This window comes from Cottoperca gobio, chromosome 11 (assembly GCF_900634415.1).
Source record: "Cottoperca gobio chromosome 11, fCotGob3.1, whole genome shotgun sequence".
In the NCBI taxonomy this organism is placed as follows: Eukaryota; Metazoa; Chordata; class Actinopteri; order Perciformes; family Bovichtidae; genus Cottoperca; species Cottoperca gobio.
In genome coordinates this window covers 908,308-930,387 of record NC_041365.1, presented here as the reverse complement: position 1 = coordinate 930,387, position 22,080 = coordinate 908,308, and the positions used below count along the sequence as shown (strand labels likewise).

Genomic DNA, 22,080 nt, shown 5'->3' with positions numbered 1-22,080 from the left:
GTGTGTGTGTGTGTGTGTTTTTTTGTCAGATGCAGTCCCACAGTTCTTATGTTGGACAGGATGTGTGGGGGGGGGGGGGGGGGGGGGGATTTCATATGCTATTTGAGACAAGCACTTCACTTAAGCTTCATCTCATTCTGTAGAAAGGCCGAGAGCTGCTGTTGAAAGTGTAATTGATAGACTGGAATCAATTAATAGCGTAACATAATTACTTTTCATACTCAGAAAAGTCACAGAATCTGCTACGTGTCAGTCCATCGTTGCCGTTCAGTCTACAGGTTTGCACTGAAACAGCTGTTTGGACTGAAGGTGCGTCTTCACTGCAGGTAGAGGCCTGCCTGCCGGGGCTCCTCTGCGTGCACCGTCGTGGTCCTCTGTTGATCTCTCCCAAAACATCCAGAAGGCCTCCGAGTCAAGGCTGCACAGCGAACAAGCGCACCTATCTCTTTGGTGTACTCCGCACACTGTGAGCAACGGGTGATGAATCAAACTACTCCTGTCCTGCTCTCTCACTATTCATTCATAAACCCAAAAATATGGCTAAGGCAGCCGATTGGCTGAGAGCGCGCCACGCAAAAAGACGGCGTGCTCTCCGTAGCCAATAAGAGGCGAGTAGTACGCTTTCTCTCTCTCTCTCTCTCTCTCTCTCTTCGGTTTCATGCTCCCTCTTTAACCCGCTCTTATTTTTGTTCTCTCCGTCTCTCTCTCTCTCTCTGCCTGCCTCAGTGCATTACAGCAGTCAAAACAACAGGCTGGCTGAAGAGAGCGCTGCTTAGAAACAAGTGCTATGTTTTAGGGAGAGGGGACAGCTGGACAAGACTATCAAGCAACACTTTCAGAATGGATTGCACTTGCTCCGAGTCACTTCTAAACCCCCTCAGGGGCCGAGTCTTAAGTGGTGACTTAGTCCCGTCTCGCCCTTTAAGCCCAGCCATCTGTGTATTTTGTTCAGCGCTTTAAAACCTCCTACTGTACGACATTTTCTTGTAGGTGACAAGAAAAAACACTTTGAAAATGAAACTTTATTGAGTGATTGATTGGCTGATTGACAGCTATATTGACTGATCTTTAACTGAGCCCCCCCCCCACCACCCCCGGCTGACGTCAGGCCTAATTCAATATGACCCCATTCAATATTCACTTTGTTTTGTTTTTTCATGTGCAAATCTTTGTGGCACAGAAAAACAAGAGAAACGCACATGAATCAATAATAGCAGTGATCCAGTGACTCCATGAACTCAAAGTGTGTGTGCCACCGAGAACTGGGTTGACTGGGTTTAAGTGGGGTTTTGAGGTGCTACACTGCCACCTATGGACACGTCTGTGAACTGCAGTTTGCCGACAGATTACATCATCATGTTGGAGGGCACTGATGTGTTTTTCTCAGACGCTGAGGCTCAGACAAAGAGAAGCAGGGATGGAGATAGTTGTACTCCACACAGGAAAGATGGAGAACACTTCAACAAGACGTGCATGTGGACGTATACAGGAACAATCTCAAGTTTCAGATTCTTCTTTACACATCTGAAGAGCATTTTATATCTATAGGATTTGATCACCTGCAATAAATGGCACCTGCACTTATGAATACATTCCAAAACAAAACATGTCTTCTGCTGATAATTATAGTCATTATTGTGTCGTATAAATTTCAACTAATGTGTCCTACGATGCATATATTCATCATAAATTGCCAAAACTATCCTAGACAGTCTACACTAACCTCCATATGTTCAGCAGACAAACTCAAATTATGTTAATTAGGTCAGCAGAACCGATGACGTCAGTCAAACCTGGGTTTTAAATGTGTTTCCTGTCTTCTAACTGGGTCTATATCGTGGTTTAACAGGCACGCTCTCAGTTGCATACGACACAATCTCTTAAAGTAACTTTAATAAACGCACATGTCCTTGATCTTCTGTTTCAATATGTAACTCAGCCGCAGTAATGCCTAAAATGTTGAAGGACAAACTGTCACGTGAGCACGTAGCTCTACGAGATCAAGTGGTGTTCTGCAGCGGAAACACTCGACACTAATGAACTGCAACATTAAACGCTCCTTCAACAGGAGTTCAGGTGTCGCAAGTCATTTCCACTTGGTGCCAAATTGTTAATAGTAGATTCCCAGAAAGAGACGGGGAACACTTTGTCACACAGTTTCAAAACATCAGAGGCGTGTCAGAGGTTCTGTGGGATCACACTGCCTCCTAGTGGCTGCACGTATGTTGCACGAGAGAGCGAGGTGGTGCAAACACTTTGACATGTTGTGGGACTCGTCTCTTCTCGCTGGAAGATCTAACAAAGTCCAACGCTTCACACAATCATGGAGCAGTTCACCTGCAGGTTGTCATCGGTTATTGACTTGGATTAAGTACCAAAACTTAATAATTCAAATTAATTTCCATTTGTTGTAGTATAAACTGTGACCATTATTATTATTATTATTATTATTATTATTATTATTATTATTATTATTATTATTATTATTATTATTATTATTATACTCATTTAATAGTGACATAAATCCCTTTAACTACATCTCACTGAATACTGTCTGGAGATATTGTCATTACAATATCTCCAGATATTCAACTATTATCAAACATGTTGGATGTAACAGTAGATTAACGAGTGAAGATGGAGACGTGTGTGTGATTTAAAGAGATGAACTGCTCACATATCTAAAGTGTTTCCATCTTCACATCTATTAAACATGCAAATTGCATTTTTTTTTTAACCCTAACGTATCGAGATTCTTGCAGCACGACACCAGAGCAGCTACATCAAAAGAGATTAAGAGTTGGAACATGTCATCAGGAGAGAAAGCGTTGGATCATGCATCCCTTGTAGAAGTCAAGACAAGACATGTGGGGTTCTTTGCATTTTAAATGCTTTTAATCAACATTTCTCGACACTAAATGTGCGTCTACATCATCAGGCGTTGTTGTGAAGGCTCCTACGTGATCACAATAGAAAAGGACATGGTCAGGAATAATTCCTGTGTTGAGACAGCAATGCTCAGAAGTTAAAGGACACTTAGACATCCAACAGTGCAACAGACTCAAGCTCTGAAACAAAGTGTTTTGTAGAACAGCATGCACGTCAGTCCAAGTCCTTCAGTCAATAAGGAAGCCACGACAAGATCTCACTCCTCCACATACCTGAGCGTCAGTAAATCCCAGTCACATCGTCCGGGATGTGAATATAAAAACATCTGTTTGTTGTATCCCCCTTGATATCCTGTTGGTGAGAAGATGCCACCTGCCTCCGAAAAATATTGAGTTTCCAAAACAGCCGTTTAGAGAATTGGCATATCCAGGGGCAATCTGTCCAGCTCGAACGAGGAGAAGAGGTCAGTGATGCCCTCATCCTCAGCCAGGCTCAGGAGGTAGTCATCCCCATCGACAGAGAAGGGGAGAGGGGGAGAGAGGCTGACAAAGCTCTGTGGATCTTCAGAGGGGGGCTGGAGGGAGGTGTGCACGGGAGAGACCGGGGTGACGGGGACCGGCGAAGAGTGGCGTGTCAGCCCAGACAGCGGGTAAGAGATGCTATCGATTCCAAAAGTACGGTTAGCATTGTCTGGAAAGATAATGGAGGTGTGGATGAGGAGACATGGAGGGAGAGAAAAGATGAGCCAACAATCTCAGAGTAGAGTTGGAACAATGAAGTCTCTTAAGGGACGGAACATTGCTGGACCGGCACAACATGGCCGAGAAGTTCTTCACTCGTCTCTGGATTCTAGAGAACTTTGAATCATCTAAAAACTTTTCTTTGGCTACTTAGAAATCTAAATGTTGTGCGATCTGATAAAAAGGCATGTGACTCACCTTTGGAAGACACCTGGACGAAGGTGGAGTAAGGCACGAGGGGGGAGGCGTCGATCCCGTCGGCCGCAGAGCCGTCCGTGGCTTCCATCGGGACGGGGTCATTGGAACAGAGGAACACCTCGATGGGCCCCTGTGTGCTGCTGAGGTGGACCTGGAGGCTCTGAGCAGAGCGGCACAAAGTGCTTTTATTAAACATGTCTGAACACGAGCCGGCAGCACTTACAGTGAACCGCGTCGGGGGGGTCGCTGCGCCGAGAACAATTCACTTTACCCAACTATCTAAGCACCCGGCGATGTTCTGCTGGGGCATTGAGTTTCATTACAGAATTAAGATGTAATTAAGTGATCGTGTTGATCAGTGTACCTCTTCTGGGTGTGGCACCTCCAGTTTCGTCTCTGCGGGGGCTTTGATCACGATCACGGTCTGTTCTTTCAAGCTGGGGATCCGTTGCACGTCCTCGTACGTCAAATAGGCAAATGTGACCCACGGGGTTAAGGAATCAACGTTTGTGTACAGCTGGGAACACAGACAATGACTAGAGACACATTATCTCAACCTTTCAATAAACACATTTTTAGTCTTTTCTATTCTTCAGGTTTTAATATTTCAGTCTCGTGTCGCCGACATGTCACCTTGTGTCGCTCCCGGCACAGGAAACTCAACTGCTGCATTGAGATTATAAAGAGCAACATTACGCCGTCTCGTCGTAGTCAAACATATTTAACGAAATTACGATCAAAAGAATATTTCTGACTGTTCTGGTTCTCACACAGCTGGTGAACCTGCCACGTGCAGCTCTGGATCAACTCGTCCAGCCTCCGCTCCTCGTCCACGAGAGCCTTCAGCTCCTGTTCTACCTGTATGTTCACTTGACCGCCCCTGCACGCACACGCACGCGCACGCGCACAGCACACACACACACACACACACACACTCTAAGAGTTAGATCTAAAGGCTGAATGCAAAGAATCCAGCAGCACTTTAAAAAAGGAAATACATTTTAAAATCACTCAACAAAACACATGAACAAAGCAGCTCTAATGCACTCGTGGCGCGCCGCGCCCGCGCACACACACACACACACACACACACACACACACACACACACACACACACACACACACACACACACACACACACACACACTTACAACCACTCGACAAAGTTTTTAGATTTCTTTTTGATGAGTTGAATCCCTTCCAGGACGTTGGTGACGTCGTAGACGCGTCTCTTGGGGGCGTTGAGCTCCTGGGCGACGAAGGTTGAGGTCCAACACCCCGTCAGAGGAGCGGCTCAGAATCTCCGCAAACCTCCGCGTCAACAAACCGAGCGAGGTTTCGTAGCGCGACCTCTCGAGCAGGGTCTTCTGTGCTATGGGGTTGGGGGTGGGAGCTGGAAAAACAAAGAAGATTGAGATTTTTTGCTTTTGCTTCCTGTTCAGATTCTTTTATGATTCCTATATCCACGCTCAGAAGAATCTAAGTGATAAGAGCGTGAGGAAAGGTGCTTCCTTTCTCATCTCCTTCAGCAAAGGAGACACAGAAGCATCCTTTATGAATGGAAAGGAATACCTTCCCACAATTCTTTGCATAATTACGTCGCCTAGTGTACGTGCAGTGGGATTCTCCATCATATCTTTCCTGGACCTCAAGACATTTTCCATCGAGGTCAAGGAAAAAGCGACTTTTTTGACTGTTTATCCGCAGCTCAGCTCACCTGGTCGTCGACTTTGTGTTTAATTGCTGACTGAACACAATATGTCATCTTTGACAATTTGACACACTGTAGAAGCACAGGCTGGTCTCTACCACTTCGGTGGCCCAGCACTGTAACATTGGCCGTTTTAAAACCTTACAAGTCACTTTAGTACCAAGTCTTACCCTTCCCTCCTGTGTGGGACAGAGAGGCCATTGGCTTTTTGGCTTTGGCAGTCCAGCCAGCATCCTGAAGGTCCTGGGGGTCACCGGCTTCCAGCTCCAGCCTTCTCTTTACCTGTGTGAAACAATGCAGCTTTAAAATGACAATATCAGGCAATTTTAGACTTTAAGTTTGCAATTATCTCAATGAATCATGTGGCTCACAGGGCAGCCATCTTAAGCAATAATACAGTATAAACTTGTCAGGAATCCATTGTGTTCACTTGTGACTTCATCTGCATGAAATTAGAAGCAATGAATATGTCTGTGCGTTAAATAATAAGTTAATCCCGTCATGTGGAGCTGGTTAATCCTCGTTACTGAAGCTTGTCATTACCTGAGGGGTTGGGACAGAAGCTAGCTTCCCTCACCAGTGTGTTTAGCTAGTTGGAGCAACATCTCCCCATCCCCCTCCCCACGCTCAGAGGCCTAACAGTAGTTTGCTTCTGGCAACAACACAGTACAGTTTACGGTTACCTCCTTACCAATGTACTCCCACAGGAAGTCGGCTGTTAGAGAGTGCTGTCAGCGCGTGCGGCAGTCGAAGGCCAAAGTGTGCAAAAGTATGTTCCGACAAGGCGCGGTGTGTGATGCCTCAGCCCAAAAGGTAAAACGACTGTAAAGTTACCGGAAATACATAAATGTAGCCGAAGCTTCAGAAGGTCAACTTCAAAATAAAAGCACTAAGTTCATGAGAACGCGATAAAACAATCCTCACAGGGAAATTAAGTACACTTTTGAGGTACTTGTACTTCTACGCCACTATATCTCAAATATTAGCAAATATTGCATTTACATTTAGATTAATGATACAAAATATAATAATACATCACTTAATAAATGCATTATTATTATTATCATTATTATAGATAAGCCCAGCAGTAGAAGAAAAAGTATATAAAGTAATTAAATTTAGCTCCACCTTAACATTAAAGTGAGCAACACATTAATAATCCAATAACATACCAAATATTATTCTGAAATGGGCCAGTCTGCGTAATGAGGCATTTTGCATGTGGTACTTTATGTATATTCAGATGCAGGGTTATTGTAACACAGTATTTTTATATTGTGCTATGTATACCTAAGTAAACAGATCTGAATACTTCTTCCACCACTAGGTTGGACATAATTATATTCATAGCATAAAACTTACATTAGTTTAGATACATTAGTATGCAGTCAGCTATAGTGGCCAGAATGTGTGAATGAGCATTTAAGAATACTTTGTATGGCCTAATTTCAAGCAGTGGCAAGTTTTAGCATTTTATATTTAGATAAATATACATATACATATACATAGGAACATTGATCGTTAAAACAAAAGCAGGAGTTGTTTTTGTTCCCTCTCAGTTACTTTGAACGACAATCTGCTTTTATTCTGAAGAAGGATTTTGCACTTCCGTTAACAACCAGGGTGACCTTCGCGTGCTTAACACTGCTAATTAAAGTTGCATTTCGAGTTACGAATGATGCTAATGTCCCTTAGAAAACACATAAATTTTCCACGTAATGTGACCAGGTGGCTAATTTAAAGTAGCTAGATAACGCTATATGCTTCCAAACATACACCATTTGAAAAAAATGAAACTATGAACAAGCTCGGAAAGGTTAAATAATAAACCCGTCCTGATGTGTTATACAATGGCTATAACGTTATGTCTGTTAACGTTAGATTAACCTTCTATAATCCAGAATAAATAGGTGATGTTAGGTATAAATTAACAGTAACGTCACCCAATTTATTATGGACAGTCAAAATGGGATTTTATTTTACCCAGCGTCCACCTAGCATATTAGCATTCCACTGTCCGAGTAGATCCAGCTCCCCTTGTTAATTCTGCTAAACGTACCTTAACTTGTTCGTGCTTTAATGTATGTCATGTCCCGGTTGTTGTTGAGGGTCCAGGGGGGTGTAGCGTACGTGGGTCCGTCAATCGGCTCGGAGAAGCGGGGGTTTCCCTTCCACGGTCCTGCCGAGGTAGGACGAAGAAGAACTGGCCAGTCCGTACGGTCGAGCGGAACCCGAGTTAATATCGACCGAGACCCCGTTTCTCATCTTGTCCCGTATTGCTGCCACTCTTATCATTCCTACCGCTTGTACAAATATATCGGACCTATGCATCTCTATCATATTAAATAATCTCCATTCATAACGCAGATAAATATATTTTAGGTGACAGCTGATACAGCCCGAGAGGATATTCTACGCGCGAAACTCAGATTTCCCGGGACTGTTTTAAAGCGGATTTGCATGTAAACTGCTATTGGCCATCACTTCCGCGTGTACGTCTGACGTAGCTGCAGCCGACCAATGGCGACAGAGCTCTGCAGCACAGTGCATTCTTAATAAAGTAAGTAATACTGTTACTGTATGTGCTGCATTTCTGCTCTCATAATTGAAATAAAATGTTATACTGCATTTAATGAAGTTTTCTTGGAATGGAATAAATACAAGACAGGAAAGTACATTAAAACTAACTAACATACACTTTATATTTATTAAATACACAGGGGACAAGTACCAACAACAGGGAGAAGTTATTTAGTTTAAGATCTTGCTGCAAAAGATAATCAGTTGTATCACCGTACATTAATTTCAGATTTTTATTACACCAAAACTGGGCCCTAATTCCCATTATGGACAAATTGCATACAGGTTTATAAATATTTTAAAAATTTAACAATAATACTTCCAAAGTCCCCATTTATACATTTCTAACTTCTGGCACTCTTACAAAATGTATTGTTCCTCAAAACTGTTGTTACCTAGTAAACATATTCTATGAACAATCACAGTTTAGAATAAAATCATATTTAAGAATACAAATATTTTTAACACATTTCTCTTGATGTTTTATAAAAAAAATCTAAATTTGTATAGGGATGAAGTTTATATTTTATAAACACCTGAAAATGTAATAAAGCTTTCACTTAACCTGATTGATAATAAGTAAAGTTTTCAAAACTTATGTAATGATTTTGACGGATAATGTAAAAATCTAAGCTTTATTTCCTCAGAAATGTAAAGTGTGCACTAAATCATATTAGGGAATGTAACTCTAACCTTTATGTAGAATTAAGACATTTACAACAGATAGAAAGTAGTATGTTGTTACCATGTTAGCATTTTCAGTAGGCTAACATGACACTGACAGTATTATACATTTTGTATATTTGCACAATTTACATTTCCGAGAAAAATAAGCATTTATTTTTTTAAATCACTCCAATAACTGTCAAAATCAATTATCAAAAAATCAATTTGATATTTTTAATCATGTTAACTGCAAATGATATTACACTTTGGCACAACACAGGATCACTGAACTGTACTGAGATCACCACTGCTGTTGAGCATCCAACAGAATGGGTGACAACCTTTACACTTCACTATATATGGGGGACACTAAACCAAAAAATGTGTTGTTTCAGTCGTCAAACTTGATCTTCTTCCCCTGGAAGGGCAGGATTTGTCCTTGCTGCTCTTTCTTTTTCTTACTGGCCTCCCAGGATGGATGCAGTGCCTGCTGTGGTGCCTGATGGGAAAAGCCGGCTCCACCCCTGCGATCATTTTGCCTCGTAAAATCCTCTCGGCCTCTGCCCCTCCCTCTGCCGACAGAGGCAAAGCCCTTCTCTGACGCCTCGCGGTGTCGGCCCTCAGGGAAGGGCTTGCTGTACTTGAACCCTGAATTTCTTTCTGCTCCTCTTTCTTGATTTTGGAACTTGGATTGTTTACTGAAATCTCTATTTGGACCACTGCCACCCCTTGGCCCCCCTTGGCCCCTAAATCTATCCCCATCTCTCCCTCTGCCCCCACCAGGTTTAGAGAGGGAAGAGCAAAAAACAGACTGCGAGGTGGCTTTAGACTTCAGCCTGGACTCGAGCTCATCAAGTTCATTCTGCACCTTATCGGAACTTTTCACTTCGCAGCCCTCATCGGCCTTCCCCCATTCTACACTTTTCTGCTTCCTCTTCTTCTTGTATTTACTCACCTTTCCGACAAAGAAGCCGTCATCGTCATCGTCGCTCTCCTCAGACTGGGAGGATTGCTTTTGGAACCGTTCCTCCGTGCTGTCATCAAAGTACTCTTTCTCTTCATCACCTGATGACTCTAAATCACTCTCTTCCTCAGTCTTCTTTTTCTGAAGCACTTCAGGTGCAGACTTAGGATCGGGTTTCTTTTCTGTAGGTTTACTTTGACTTTTGTTTTCCACGATGTCCTTTCCTTCACTGCTTTTAATTGATGCTGGTCTTACATTCTTAGACTCTGGCATTTCCTTCCTTTGACCATCAGCAGTATCAGCTGAAGGAGTTGCTTTGACCGTTTCCTTTTCAGGTTCAGCAACAGTTATATCTTTAGTGTCTTTAAGGATAACATCTCCTTCCTCATCGTCTATGATTTCCGGTTGCTTCACTGTAACTTCCTTTTCTTCTTTCTCCATCTTTCTCGCTTCCTTTTTGTCTTGTGGCTGTGGAGTCACCTGTGGAGTCACCTGTTGAGTCACCTGTGGAGTCACCTGTGGAGTCACCTGTGGAGTCACCTGTGGAGTCACCTGTGGAGTCACCTGTGGAGTCACCTGTGGAGTCACCTGTGGAGTCACCTGTGGAGCTTTAGTTTGCACTTTGTCCTTCCATCCCTGCTTTGCATCCTTTATCCGCTCCTCTTTGAAGGCCTTCACAGCAGTTTTGATGGTCTCAATCTTCTTGCTGAACTGAGGGTGGGTGGCGATGCGTGCTGTGGCACGGTCGGATAGAGTAGATTTTGGGTTTTTACACACCTCTTCAAAGCTGATTTTCTTCTGTAAGGCTGTCTTGGTCACCTGGTAACAGGGAAAACAGTTTATCCAATTAGACATTTTACCAAAGTGATTGTTTGAAACTACATACTAACGTCCTGCATACTAACGTACTGCATACTATCTGCATACTAACGTACTGCATACTAACGTACTGCATACTAACGTACTGCATACTAACGTACTGCATACTAACGTACTGCATACTATCTGCATACTAACGTACTGCATACTAACGTACTGCATACTATCTGCATACCAACGTACTGCATACTATCTGCATACTAACGTACTGCATACTATCTGAATACCAACGTACTGCATACTATCTGCATACCAACGTACTGCATACTAACGTACTGCATACTATCTGCATACCAACGTACTGCATACTATCTGCATACTAACGTACTGCATACTATCTGCATACCAACGTACTGCATACTATCTGCATACTAACGTACTGCATACTAACGTACTGCATACTATCTGCATACCAACGTACTGCATACTATCTGCATACCAACGTACTGCATACTATCTGCATACCAACGTACTGCATACTATCTGCATACCAACGTACTGCATACTATCTGCATACCAACGTACTGCATACTATCTGCATACCAACGTTCTGCATACCAACGTACTGCATACTATCTGCATACCAACGTACTGCATACTATCTGCATACCAACGTACTGCATACTATCTGCATACCAACGTACTGCATACCAACGTACTGCATACTATCTGCATACCAACGTACTGCATACTATCTGCATACCAACGTACTGCATACTATCTGCATACTACGTACTGCATACTAACGTACTGCATACTATCTGCATACCAACGTACTGCATACTATCTGCATACCAACGTACTGCATACTATCTGCATACCAACGTACTGCATACTATCTGCATACCAACGTACTGCATACTATCTGCATACCAACGTACTGCATACTATCTGCATACCAACGTACTGCATACTATCTGCATACCAACGTACTGCATACTATCTGCATACCAACGTACTGCATACTATCTGCATACCAACGTACTGCATACTATCTGCATACCAACGTACTGCATACTATCTGCATACCAACGTACTGCATACCAACGTACTGCATACTATCTGCATACCAACGTACTGCATACTATCTGCATACCAACGTACTGCATACTCTCTGCATACCAACGTACTGCATACTAACGTACTGCATACTATCTGCATACCAACGTACTGCATACTATCTGCATACCAACGTACTGCATACCAACGTACTGCATACTATCTGCATACCAACGTACTGCATACTATCTGCATACCAACGTACTGCATACTCTCTGCATACCAACGTACTGCATACTAACGTACTGCATACTAACGTACTGCATACTATCTGCATACCAACATACTGCATACTATCTGCATACCAACGTACTGCATACTATCTGCATACCAACGTACTGCATACTATCTGCATACTAACGTACTGCATACTAAAGTACTCCATACTAAAGTACTCCATACTAAAGTACTCCATAATAACTGCATACTAACGTACTGCATATTAAAGTACTCCATACCAACGTACTGCATACTATCTGCATACTAACGTACTGCATACTAACATACTGCATAATAACGGCATACTAAAGTACTCCATACCAACGTACTGCATACTAAAGTACTCCATACTAACGTACTGCATACTAAAGTACTCCATAATAACTGCATACTAACTGCATACTATCGTACTGCATACTAAAGTATTCCATACTAACGTACTCCATACTAACTGCATACAAAAGTACTGCATACTAACGTACTGCATACTAACTGCATACTAAAGTACTGCATACTAACGTACTGCATATTATCTGCATACTAAAGTATTCCATACTAACGTACTCCATACTAACTGCATACTAAAGTACTGCATACTAACGTACTGCATATTATCTGCATACTAACATACTGCATAATAACGGCATACTAAAGTACTGCATACTTACGTACTGCATACTAACGTACTGCATACTAACGTACTGCATACTTACGTACTGCATACTTACGTACTCCATACCAACGTACTGCATACTATCTGCATACTAACTGCATATTAACGTACTCCATACCAACGTACTGCATACAAAAGTACTGCATTCTATCTGCATACTAACTGCATATTAACGTACTGCATACTTACGTACTCCATACTAACATACTAAAGTACTGCATACTTATGAACTCAAGGTAACACAGGGAGAGTAATTCATATACTAAAGGTCTTTATGGGCTGAAGTATTCCTTTAAGAAACCTACCAGGTCTGGTGAGAGGGCCTTCATGGCGTGGATCTCCTCCAGCAGTCGGGCAGCTCTCCTTTGATTCCTCTCAATTTCCATCTCTTTCCCCTTCTTCTTCTTCAGGGCGGCAATCTGTCGCGTCATCTTCCTGATGACCAAAGCCCTCACCCTCTTTACCTCCTTCCTCATCCTCACCACCTCATTGTTGAGATTTAGGCTTTCATCCTTCTTCTCTTTGGATTTAACAGGGAATGGATTTTTTTTCTGAACTTTAACTTTAACTGTGGCCTGCGGCACTGCTTCTACTTCCTTTTCCTTATCACCTCTACTTTCCTGTTCTGCATCATCTCCACATTCCTCTTCTTCCTCATTGTCTCCTTCTTCTTCCTGCTGTTCTGCCATGACCTCCTCCTCCATCTCTTCTTCCTCATTGTCTCCTTTTTCCTGCTGTTCCGCCATGACCTCCTCCTCCATCTCTTCTTTCTCCGCAGATGGCACAATTGTCTCTACTTCATCCATGGTCAATATTATCTGTTGAAACATAAATCCATCTTACTCACTTGTTCTCACTGGCAAAAACACAACACTATTTAATAAAATAGTTCAATAGCATAAAATCGTAAAAACAGAAGAAAAAACATGATATACAAGTTAAAGTCCCATCCATACTATTCAGGAGAATTATCATTAGACCAGAATACCAAAATTAATTCAAAACTTGTGATATTTGTTTTCTTTCATTGGTTTTCATCACTGCAGATGTAGGTCCTGCTGCATCAGATCTTCCCAAACTACATTCTTGTACTGTTTTATCAAACTTATGAGATTGTATATACATGTGTTGTCGCAGCTGACTGAAGTTGAGACAAATTACATATCTGCTGAGGGAGCAAACATGTGGTTAAATGCCTGATGAAGACCAAGCCAAACAAACGTGGTTGAACCAGCATGGATAACTTTGACCATGTAACGTCATGTTTAACTTAATGTATATAGCCTTATTTTACATACCAGTGGCATTAACATAAACTGGGGCGTAGTAAATACAATAAAACTCACTACAACCCGTAATTAGTACACTTACCGCTCAGAACTAAATATTAAACGCTTAAAATTGAGAGAAACGTCTCGACTCGTCGGCGGCCGCCATGTTTTCCTACGCTTCCAATGACGTCATGACGTCAAACGTCTGCAAGGGGACGCAGCCGTGTCGTGAAAGGGGGAGGGCCTTCAGCGGACTGTTTTTATTTATTTCTTTGTTTCATGTGCATAAAACAACAACAATGGTGGATAATTGAAGAAGTGTGAATATTAGGATGAGCGAATGACATTTCCAGTTACAGTTACCAGACCGATATCATAAGAGAATCAACAGGGGGAGGATGAAGCGGCGCAATGCGGACTGCAGCAAACTCCGACGGCCGTTAAAACGGAACCGAATCACCGAGGGTATATATAGCAGGTACAAAAAAGGGGCTGGAGGGACGTTATTGTATAACAATGGCGCCGCTCTGTATTTATGAAGACAGGGCTACCAGGCTATGCTACATTCATATTTAAGCACGCGCTGGTTGTAGCTACACAACGAGCTCAATGAACATGCCCGTTTCTTGTCAAAATTATAGGCCTAACGTTATTTGTGTTGTATTTAGTACATTATGTGTCTCCGGCTTGGTTAGTTAAATTCACATTGTGGCTAAATTTAAAACGGACGGTGGCCGTGAGAGCCTGTGGGGTTTATGTATGAATTGCAACACATTTTGCTCAATGGATATCTTTCTAGCTAATTAAAATAAAAGAGCGCGTGAACTTGTGAGATGACAGCGATGTCAGAGGGAGCTCTCACCTGGGCTTTGTCTGGCACAGGTCTAACTGTGAAGGCAACAAGCACCGCCAAACTAATGGGGTCTAAGCGCACATTATTTAAGGAGATGTACCATCAGAAAAGCATGTCTTTTCTTAAAGATGAATTGAAACCAGCTGTGCATTCATCAACATGTCCAGACATGACACTGTACTCTTATCTATCCACCCCCTCTAACTTGTGTAGATGTCCATAATCATCTATTTCAGTATCTTTGATGATAGAAACACATTATTAGGCTTGTTTGGGAATTTGTACTCATGCATGTATGGCATGTATCTGCCTTCATATCAAGTATAAACTTGAGGTAATGTCTGCAATCACAGCGGAGGTGTCGTTCTTATAAACACAACACTGTTGTATAAACCTGATGTTTGTCATGGTACCGTCTAAATCCACGGTAAACCTTGTTTACTCCTATCTTATTTCTTCATCCTGCAGTACGTTCCTGTACCTGAAGTTCCTGGTAGTGTGGGTGTTAGTTCTGCTGGCTGACTTTGTGCTGGAGTTCAGGTTTGAGTACCTGTGGCCCTTCTGGCTTTTCATTCGAAGCGTCTACGACTCCTTCAGATATCAGGGACTGGTAAGAGCTTCTTCATATGACCCAAAACCCTCTTTCAAACTGACATTAACTTGCATGTTATCACCTAAACTGGAGGTAGAATGCAGCACACTAGGCTAGAAAAACAGCAGATATGCATCATGTGTGTGTGCGCACAAGCCTCTATATTAGTTCCACACAGAAACTAATATGTATGCACAGTTATGGCATATTTAATCGTTCTTCTCTTTCTCCTACTCCTAGGCGTTCTCTGTTTTCTTTGTATGTGTGGCGTTTACGTCAGACATCATCTGCCTCCTGTTCATCCCCGTCCAATGGCTGTTTTTCGCTGCCAGCACCTACGTATGGGTCCAGTATGTCTGGCACACAGGTCAGCCCAAAGTTTGTTCTGTGCACTCTTTATATCTATATCCAAACGGCCACTTTCACCTAAAAAAGACTCGCATGAAACCCATAGCTGGCAAGTTTCTTTAGTGCTCGACTGAACTGATTGTGGTGTCTTACTTTGGTGCAGAAAGAGGAGTCTGTCTTCCCACTGTATCGCTGTGGATCCTGTTTGTGTACATTGAAGCTGCCATACGGTTCAAAGATCTGAAGAACTTTCACGTCGACCTGTGTCGACCCTTTGCTGCTCACTGGTAAACATCTTTTGTAAATATGCTAGATCGTTAAAGTGTAATGCTCATGACAAATGACTACCAGGGACATTGTAGGTAAGAACAATCTGAGGGAGGTAATGTTCTGAGACATTTGTGAGATATTAAAGTAATAAATATTTCCAGAAAAAGACTCTTCGTGGTACGTTTACAAGGAACAAACTCTCGAAATAGTGCGCCCTGTGGCGTTTCCTGTTTTTCCCTGTGGTGTGATGAGGTTGATTTGTTCCTTGATTAAAAACAAAAACAATGTTCTTGTATGACTTTAATCTCAGAGTTTGTTCTTGGAATATTACCCCCCCTCCTACAACGACCCTTATACATCGTTGTAAAATAAATCATGATAAAATAACAGATGCTTCAATATGTATTGCTTAAAAATATAAGAATATCTTTGTATGAAACGTTATCTCTCTCTTCGTCTCCCAGTATCGGCTATCCGGTGGTGACTCTGGGCTTCGGCTTTAAGAGCTACGTCAGCTACAAGATGCGACTGAGGAAACAGAAGGAAGTGCAGAAAGAGAACGAATTCTACATGCAGCTTCTGCTGCAGGCGTTACCTCCAGAGCAACAGATGCTGCAGAGACAAGAGAGGGAAGCAGAGGAAGGTGAGACAAAATGTATTACAATACAGACGGTAGAAATGCTCCATCAAACTCGTGCTGTCACTAGTAACACTCATGGACAGGGAGCAAGGATGACAGGGGGTATCTACCATCACATAATCCTGTGGTTAGTAAGCTTTGCCTTCAAACACGCATGGAGATGGTTTGTGTGTGTCTTGTAACTCTTTCTACATTTGCTCTCCTCCAGCTGCTTTAGCTAAAGGGATCTCCGAGGTAGAACCCGCAGTGATATCTCAAAACGGAGCTCCTTCCGGAAAGAAAAGCAGCTCAGTCCTGTTGCCAGAACTGGAGTACCGGGAAAAGGGGAAGGACAGTGCTGCGAAAGAGCGCGAGGGCAAAAAACAAAACACAATTGGAATCAATAACAACAGTATAATACACGCACTGGACTCCAAAGTGCAGGAGACAGAGTACATAGAGAACTACGTCGGGGCAAAAAGACTGAACAACGACCTGGCAGGAGAGAACACACACGCCGACACCAACACACACTCTGCTTCCAAAGAGGAAATGGGGGGCACAGGGAAGAACTATAAAAACGCCAGCGGAGGTGGGGGTAACATTCCCAACTCGTCACCACGGAATCACAGTTCTTCAAACGGCAGCGTGCCGTCTGGTTCCTCGACCAATAAGAATGAGAAGAAGCAGAAGGGGGCGGGGAAAGGGCAGAAGGATCCAGTGGAGAACTGTATCCCCAACAACCAGCTGGGCAAGCCGGACGCTCTCGTACGGTGAGACACAAACTGTCCTACTGTTTCAAATACTTCTTCTTCTTCTTCTTCTTCTGAACATCTTGTTGCTGCTGTGTGGAGTTATAAATGTCACTCTACGTCAGTTTTACTGCGTCACCTTCCACACAACAATGAACTAGTTTCATGAAACAAGTGTTGATGATCTGGTGACCCCCCCCCCCTCCCTTCCCTTTTTGTTTTCTGAAAGGCTGGAGCAGGATGTGAAGCGTCTGAAGGCCGATCTTCAGGCCAACAGGCAGTCGGAGTCCGAGCTGCGGAGTCAGCTTTCCTCTCTGAGCAGCCAGGACCGCAGCCTCCGCTCTGAGCTGGGCCAGCTCCGCCAGGACAACGAGCTGCTGCAGAACAAGTGGGTGCAATATACTCGCCTCAACTCTGACAACCATCTTACCTAAGTTGTTATGCATTAACTATAATTTCTCGGCAGTGTGTTGAGGGAGGCAGCTGGTTAGTTAAAGGGAGAGTTCAGATTCTGGAAGGGAATATTGCACCAAGAGAGACAGACAGTTTGGAGCCACCAGACTCTTTTGACAAATAGTCATTTTATCATGCTGGTCTCCCGCTGCTCTGATCGGTTAGTTTGTGTTATTGTTTGACTCTATTTGGTGTTTTTAAAGGGTTAGTTCCAATTCACACAAACTAACCGATCAGAGCAGCGTGTCCCATGTTCTGCGAGGTAAAATGACTGTTTTTGTCAATGCAATCTGGTGGCTTTTGCAAAAGCAGTTCCTTATTAGACTGAAAGGGGCTTGAAGTGGCTGATGTCGTCTTTTTATTCTTTCCTCAACTACTTCTGTCACTGTTTGTATATGAAAGACAAACTACAGACCTCAGAAACCATCACGATTAAATTCTGCCGCAGCGATTAACCTTATCACAACGCTTGTATGGCTGAACTTACAGCTGAACAGGAGACGGGGGATTTGTAAAGGTATTAAGTCTGTGACCTTTATCTCTCTGTGACGAGCCTTTGTACACAAACATTGCTTTCTCTGTTAGTGTGAAGGCAATGGTGAGTTATCTGCGAACAGACTTCAAGGTCAAACCATTTAAATCTTCAGTGTGTTTACAAACTTTATTGTAGTTACAGTTGCCACTAAAGGGGCAGAGAGACTGTAGGAAAGATGCTGCATCAAAGAGCAAAGAGGGAGAGAAACCCTCTGACCCAGCCAGGTTGACCATGTTCCTCTCCACACATTAGGCTGCACAGTGCCGTACAGGCCAAGCAGAAGGACAAGCAGACCATCTCCCAGCTGGAGAAGAGGCTAAAGGCTGAGCAGGAGGCTCGCGCCCTCGCAGAGAAACAGCTGGCTGAGGAGCGGAAGAGGAAGAAGATGGAGGAGGCCACCGCTGCCAGAGCCTTAGCATTAGCTGCTGCCACCAGGTACTCCGCGTGAATCAGTTCATAGCAATACAGGAAGTGAAAGATCCGTTGTCTCTTATACTCATACTTACCGTTTTCTACTGTTTAAAAAGTGTGTTTTTCTCTTCTGGGCAACAGAGTGGAGTCGACCGATTCTCTGCGCGGTCGCATCAGAGAGCTGGAGACGGAGTGTAAGAAGCTCAGCATGGACACGAAGCTTAAGGAGGAGCAGATCAGGGATCTGGAGGGAAAGTGTCAGGTGAGAAGTAACACAACTCTGCTCTGTTATTCTGACAAGATGATGCTTTGGGTTTGTTTCCTACATGATCTAAATAATCATCAAATCATTAACCAGCTGCTCTTGAGTTGAACACTTTCTAAACACTTTACTAAAATGATGCCTTTTCTCCTCCCCCGTCACGGACAGGAGCTGCGGAAGTATAAGGAGAACGAGAAGGACACGGAGGTGTTGATGTCGGCGCTGTCAGCCATGCAGGAGAAGACCCAGCACCTGGAGAACAGCCTGAGTGCTGAGACCAGGATCAAACTGGACCTCTTCTCTGCACTGGGCGACGCCAAGAGGCAGCTGGAGATCGCACAAGGTCGAGATGCAGGGATTTATAGATGTTACCGTCGGAAACATCATTGTATCATTTTTAGATGCTCCAGTTTAAAATGGAGCGCTTCCAAATGTGCGTTTATGTAGAAGAACAGAATACGTTTCAAAGGGCCATATTCATTTTGCAGAGATCACAGGTTTGCTGGTTTGTTTTGATTTCTGTATTTAAAATCAAAATACAACTTCTCTTCACATTCAGAATAAACAGTAAATATGATATATTGAACTGGAACTGGAAAATTCAGCTCATATTTCAGTGTGTTTTGCTCTTTTGATGATAATAGTGCGGTATGTTAAGTGTCTCTCTTTTAATGTTGAAGTTTCCTTCATATTTCCCACCCCTATGCAGGTGTAGGACTCTCTCCCCCCTCCACAGGAGAGTTTCAAACTGATCCTCGATTCAACTCCCCGCTGTGACAGAAATGTCTTCTTGTTTCCTCTTCCAGGCCAGATCCACCAGAGGGAGCAGGAGATCGCCGAGCTGAAGCAGAAGATAGCAGAGGTGATGGCAGTGATGCCCAGCCTGTCCTACTCATCCGACGGCAACAACCTCAGCCCCGTCACCCCCGCACTACTCCTCCAAGTTCATGGACAATAGTCCCTCCTCCCTGGACCCCAACGCCTCAGTCTACCAGCCCCTCAAAAAGTGACTCTGATATCGACACTTCTTTGTCAGACAGAACTTTGTCTTTGTTTTGATGAAGCTCTTAGTTCCGGTTTGAGTTTACCAGCACTCTAATGTTACCACACACAGTGCACACAACCCCTCCATACATGTATTTGGCCCCCTTTTTTTAAATGTATTTTTGGTTCTATTATGAGAACTGTTACTTTGACAGGGTTGTGTACAATTCTTTTTCTTTTTGGAGAGTTTGTGGATTTAGCCATTCGACTGTTTTTGAAGGGGGAGAAAGAAACACACTGTGTTCGCCAAATGTTTACTGAAGAGCCGTCATGCATCGCTTCAAGTCAGTCTTCTTTTGATGTCAGTTTAACCCCCCCCCTCCCCTCCCAAAAAAACAACATATCTTCTACACACAGATGTTTAATTAAAAAAAAACCAATTAGCTTCTCATGATGTATGTATTGAGGCAGAAGACATTTGATACATGAATGTAAAATGATTCATGTTTAACCGTTAACTTAAAGCAGAGATCGTTTGTTTTGGTAATGTACATCAACAAAGTACATTTTTCGTGATATAGAACGGAGAAACGTTCTTCACATATTCCAATGTGATTTATCCTCTTAAAGCTGGAAGAGTGAAGTCTCCAGGGCTATCAGTGAGTGGAAGAAGCAGATGAAGTTATGTCCTATAAATAATACTACTGCTTGATTCGACCTGGCACTGCCAAAATGTTAACGTTCACCTGTTTGTTGCAGACGACCTTTCCTTTCCTTCCGGACCAAATTAGAACCCGTTGGATCATATCGTTCTCTGGATTTAATGATGTCGAGGTGACTGGTGTTGCCAATTCTCTGCAGATGTACAGTGCCTTGCAGTTTCTCTTTTTTTTTTAAGATGCAGAAATCACAAACTTTGCAATCCGGGTATCTAAAAATCATCATTTCTCAATCTAACTTCCGATTTGCTTGGTTTCAATTCAAGATTTCTCACATTCTGATCCTGTCAATTCAGTATTCAACGGCTAAAACAATAAGGTGTCGCCTCGAGACACGTTCTTCTGCAACACAATTTTACAGACCTTAAAAAAGGGAAAACATAACGTGTTCACAGCGACACAGTCTTGGTACGCCAAACACTAACCAAACTGATTGTCTATGCCCGAGAGTTGGCATTTAGTTGTTTACAAAAAAAATGTACATTAACTTGCTAAGGAATGTTTTCTTTGTTTTGTTTTCATTTCAGTTCTTAAGTGCCAAGTGTTGATGTTCGGTTTCCATCCATACTTTGATCGATGTAGCTAGCATAATGTTTGCAGAACAGTGCTGTTATTGTTTTGTCATTAGAACATATTGGGATGGTGTCGTGTTTACAAGGTTCAGGGCTGATCATGGCGTCAGTTGGACTGATTGTGTTATTCACATGTTTTTATTTATTTGATATTTCCCATCATATTCAGTTGATTTCCTATATTTTCTACCAGGAAGGATTCTGTGAATGTGTTGTTTGGGAAAAGGTTACCTCCCCCCCCCTTTCCCACCCCCTTAAACCATTTGACCATGTTGTGCTGTCATGTTGCCTACCTGGGGGGGGCGGCAACAAAAGTATTATTTGTGGATCGCTCTGGTGTTGTGAATTCAGTTCTTGAGTTGCTTTTATAAGTTTGTGAAAGGAAAAAAAAAAAAAAGTGCTTTTGGTTTTTCTTTTTCATTGTTCCACCATGTTTGTTTTCTTTACTCAAAGTGATGATGGCTGTGTCACACCTTTCACTTTGGCCGTCACTATAATAAAGAAAGTCTTGCTGGTGGCAATGCAAGCTGTTCATTCTGTGTACGTGTCATGATATATGTGTCGAGTTTGTCTTTTTATGACACGGGGAAGATCTGAAAGTCAACCCTGAGATGATGGATGTCAAACAAAGAGACTTAATGTCAGAGGATAAAATAAAATGTCCTTATGAGAGAACAAATGTTGCTACAATGTATCAATTCAGTTTGCATTTTCATTTCAATGTAGCCGACAACATGCACATTTCAAGCTTTTAGTTTATCTTGTTGTTACCCTCGCAGTCCTGCAAGCCAGCTCGATGAATATTGAATATCTAAAACCTTGTTCTACCAGTTTTTATAAGCAAGAAGAATAGCTGCGCTG

The 22,080-nt window shown here is 42.7% G+C and overlaps 3 protein-coding genes across 3 annotated transcripts; 1 reads left to right on the top strand and 2 right to left on the bottom strand.

Moving 5' to 3' along the window:
- Positions 1-2,868: 2,868 nt before the first annotated feature.
- e2f3 (E2F transcription factor 3) lies at positions 2,869-6,217 on the bottom strand. Its single transcript, XM_029442716.1, is given in 8 exon segments — positions 2,869-3,579; positions 3,828-3,987; positions 4,192-4,306; positions 4,576-4,707; positions 4,979-5,085; positions 5,087-5,220; positions 5,709-5,820; positions 6,082-6,217. Coding segments are annotated over 7 exon segments (960 nt in total). The 5' UTR covers positions 5,740-5,820; positions 6,082-6,217; the 3' UTR covers positions 2,869-3,298.
- A 1,994-nt stretch (positions 6,218-8,211) lies between these two features.
- Positions 8,212-14,098, bottom strand: srfbp1 (serum response factor binding protein 1). Its single transcript, XM_029442715.1, has 3 exons — positions 13,950-14,098; positions 12,884-13,396; positions 8,212-10,567 (listed from the first exon to the last, which is right to left on the bottom strand). The coding sequence occupies exons 2-3, from the start codon at positions 13,382-13,384 to the stop codon at positions 9,176-9,178; spliced, it is 1,893 nt and encodes a 630-aa protein (XP_029298575.1). The 5' UTR covers positions 13,385-13,396; positions 13,950-14,098; the 3' UTR covers positions 8,212-9,175.
- Positions 14,075-21,753, top strand: maco1a (macoilin 1a). The gene is made up of 11 exons (XM_029442714.1): positions 14,075-14,327; positions 15,171-15,312; positions 15,535-15,661; positions 15,806-15,929; positions 16,377-16,555; positions 16,761-17,304; positions 17,513-17,671; positions 18,524-18,706; positions 18,824-18,944; positions 19,113-19,287; positions 19,751-21,753. Exons 1-11 carry the CDS (start codon positions 14,248-14,250, stop codon positions 19,900-19,902), a joined length of 1,986 nt encoding a protein of 661 aa, XP_029298574.1. The 5' UTR covers positions 14,075-14,247; the 3' UTR covers positions 19,903-21,753.
- The last annotated feature ends 327 nt before the right edge of the window (positions 21,754-22,080 follow it).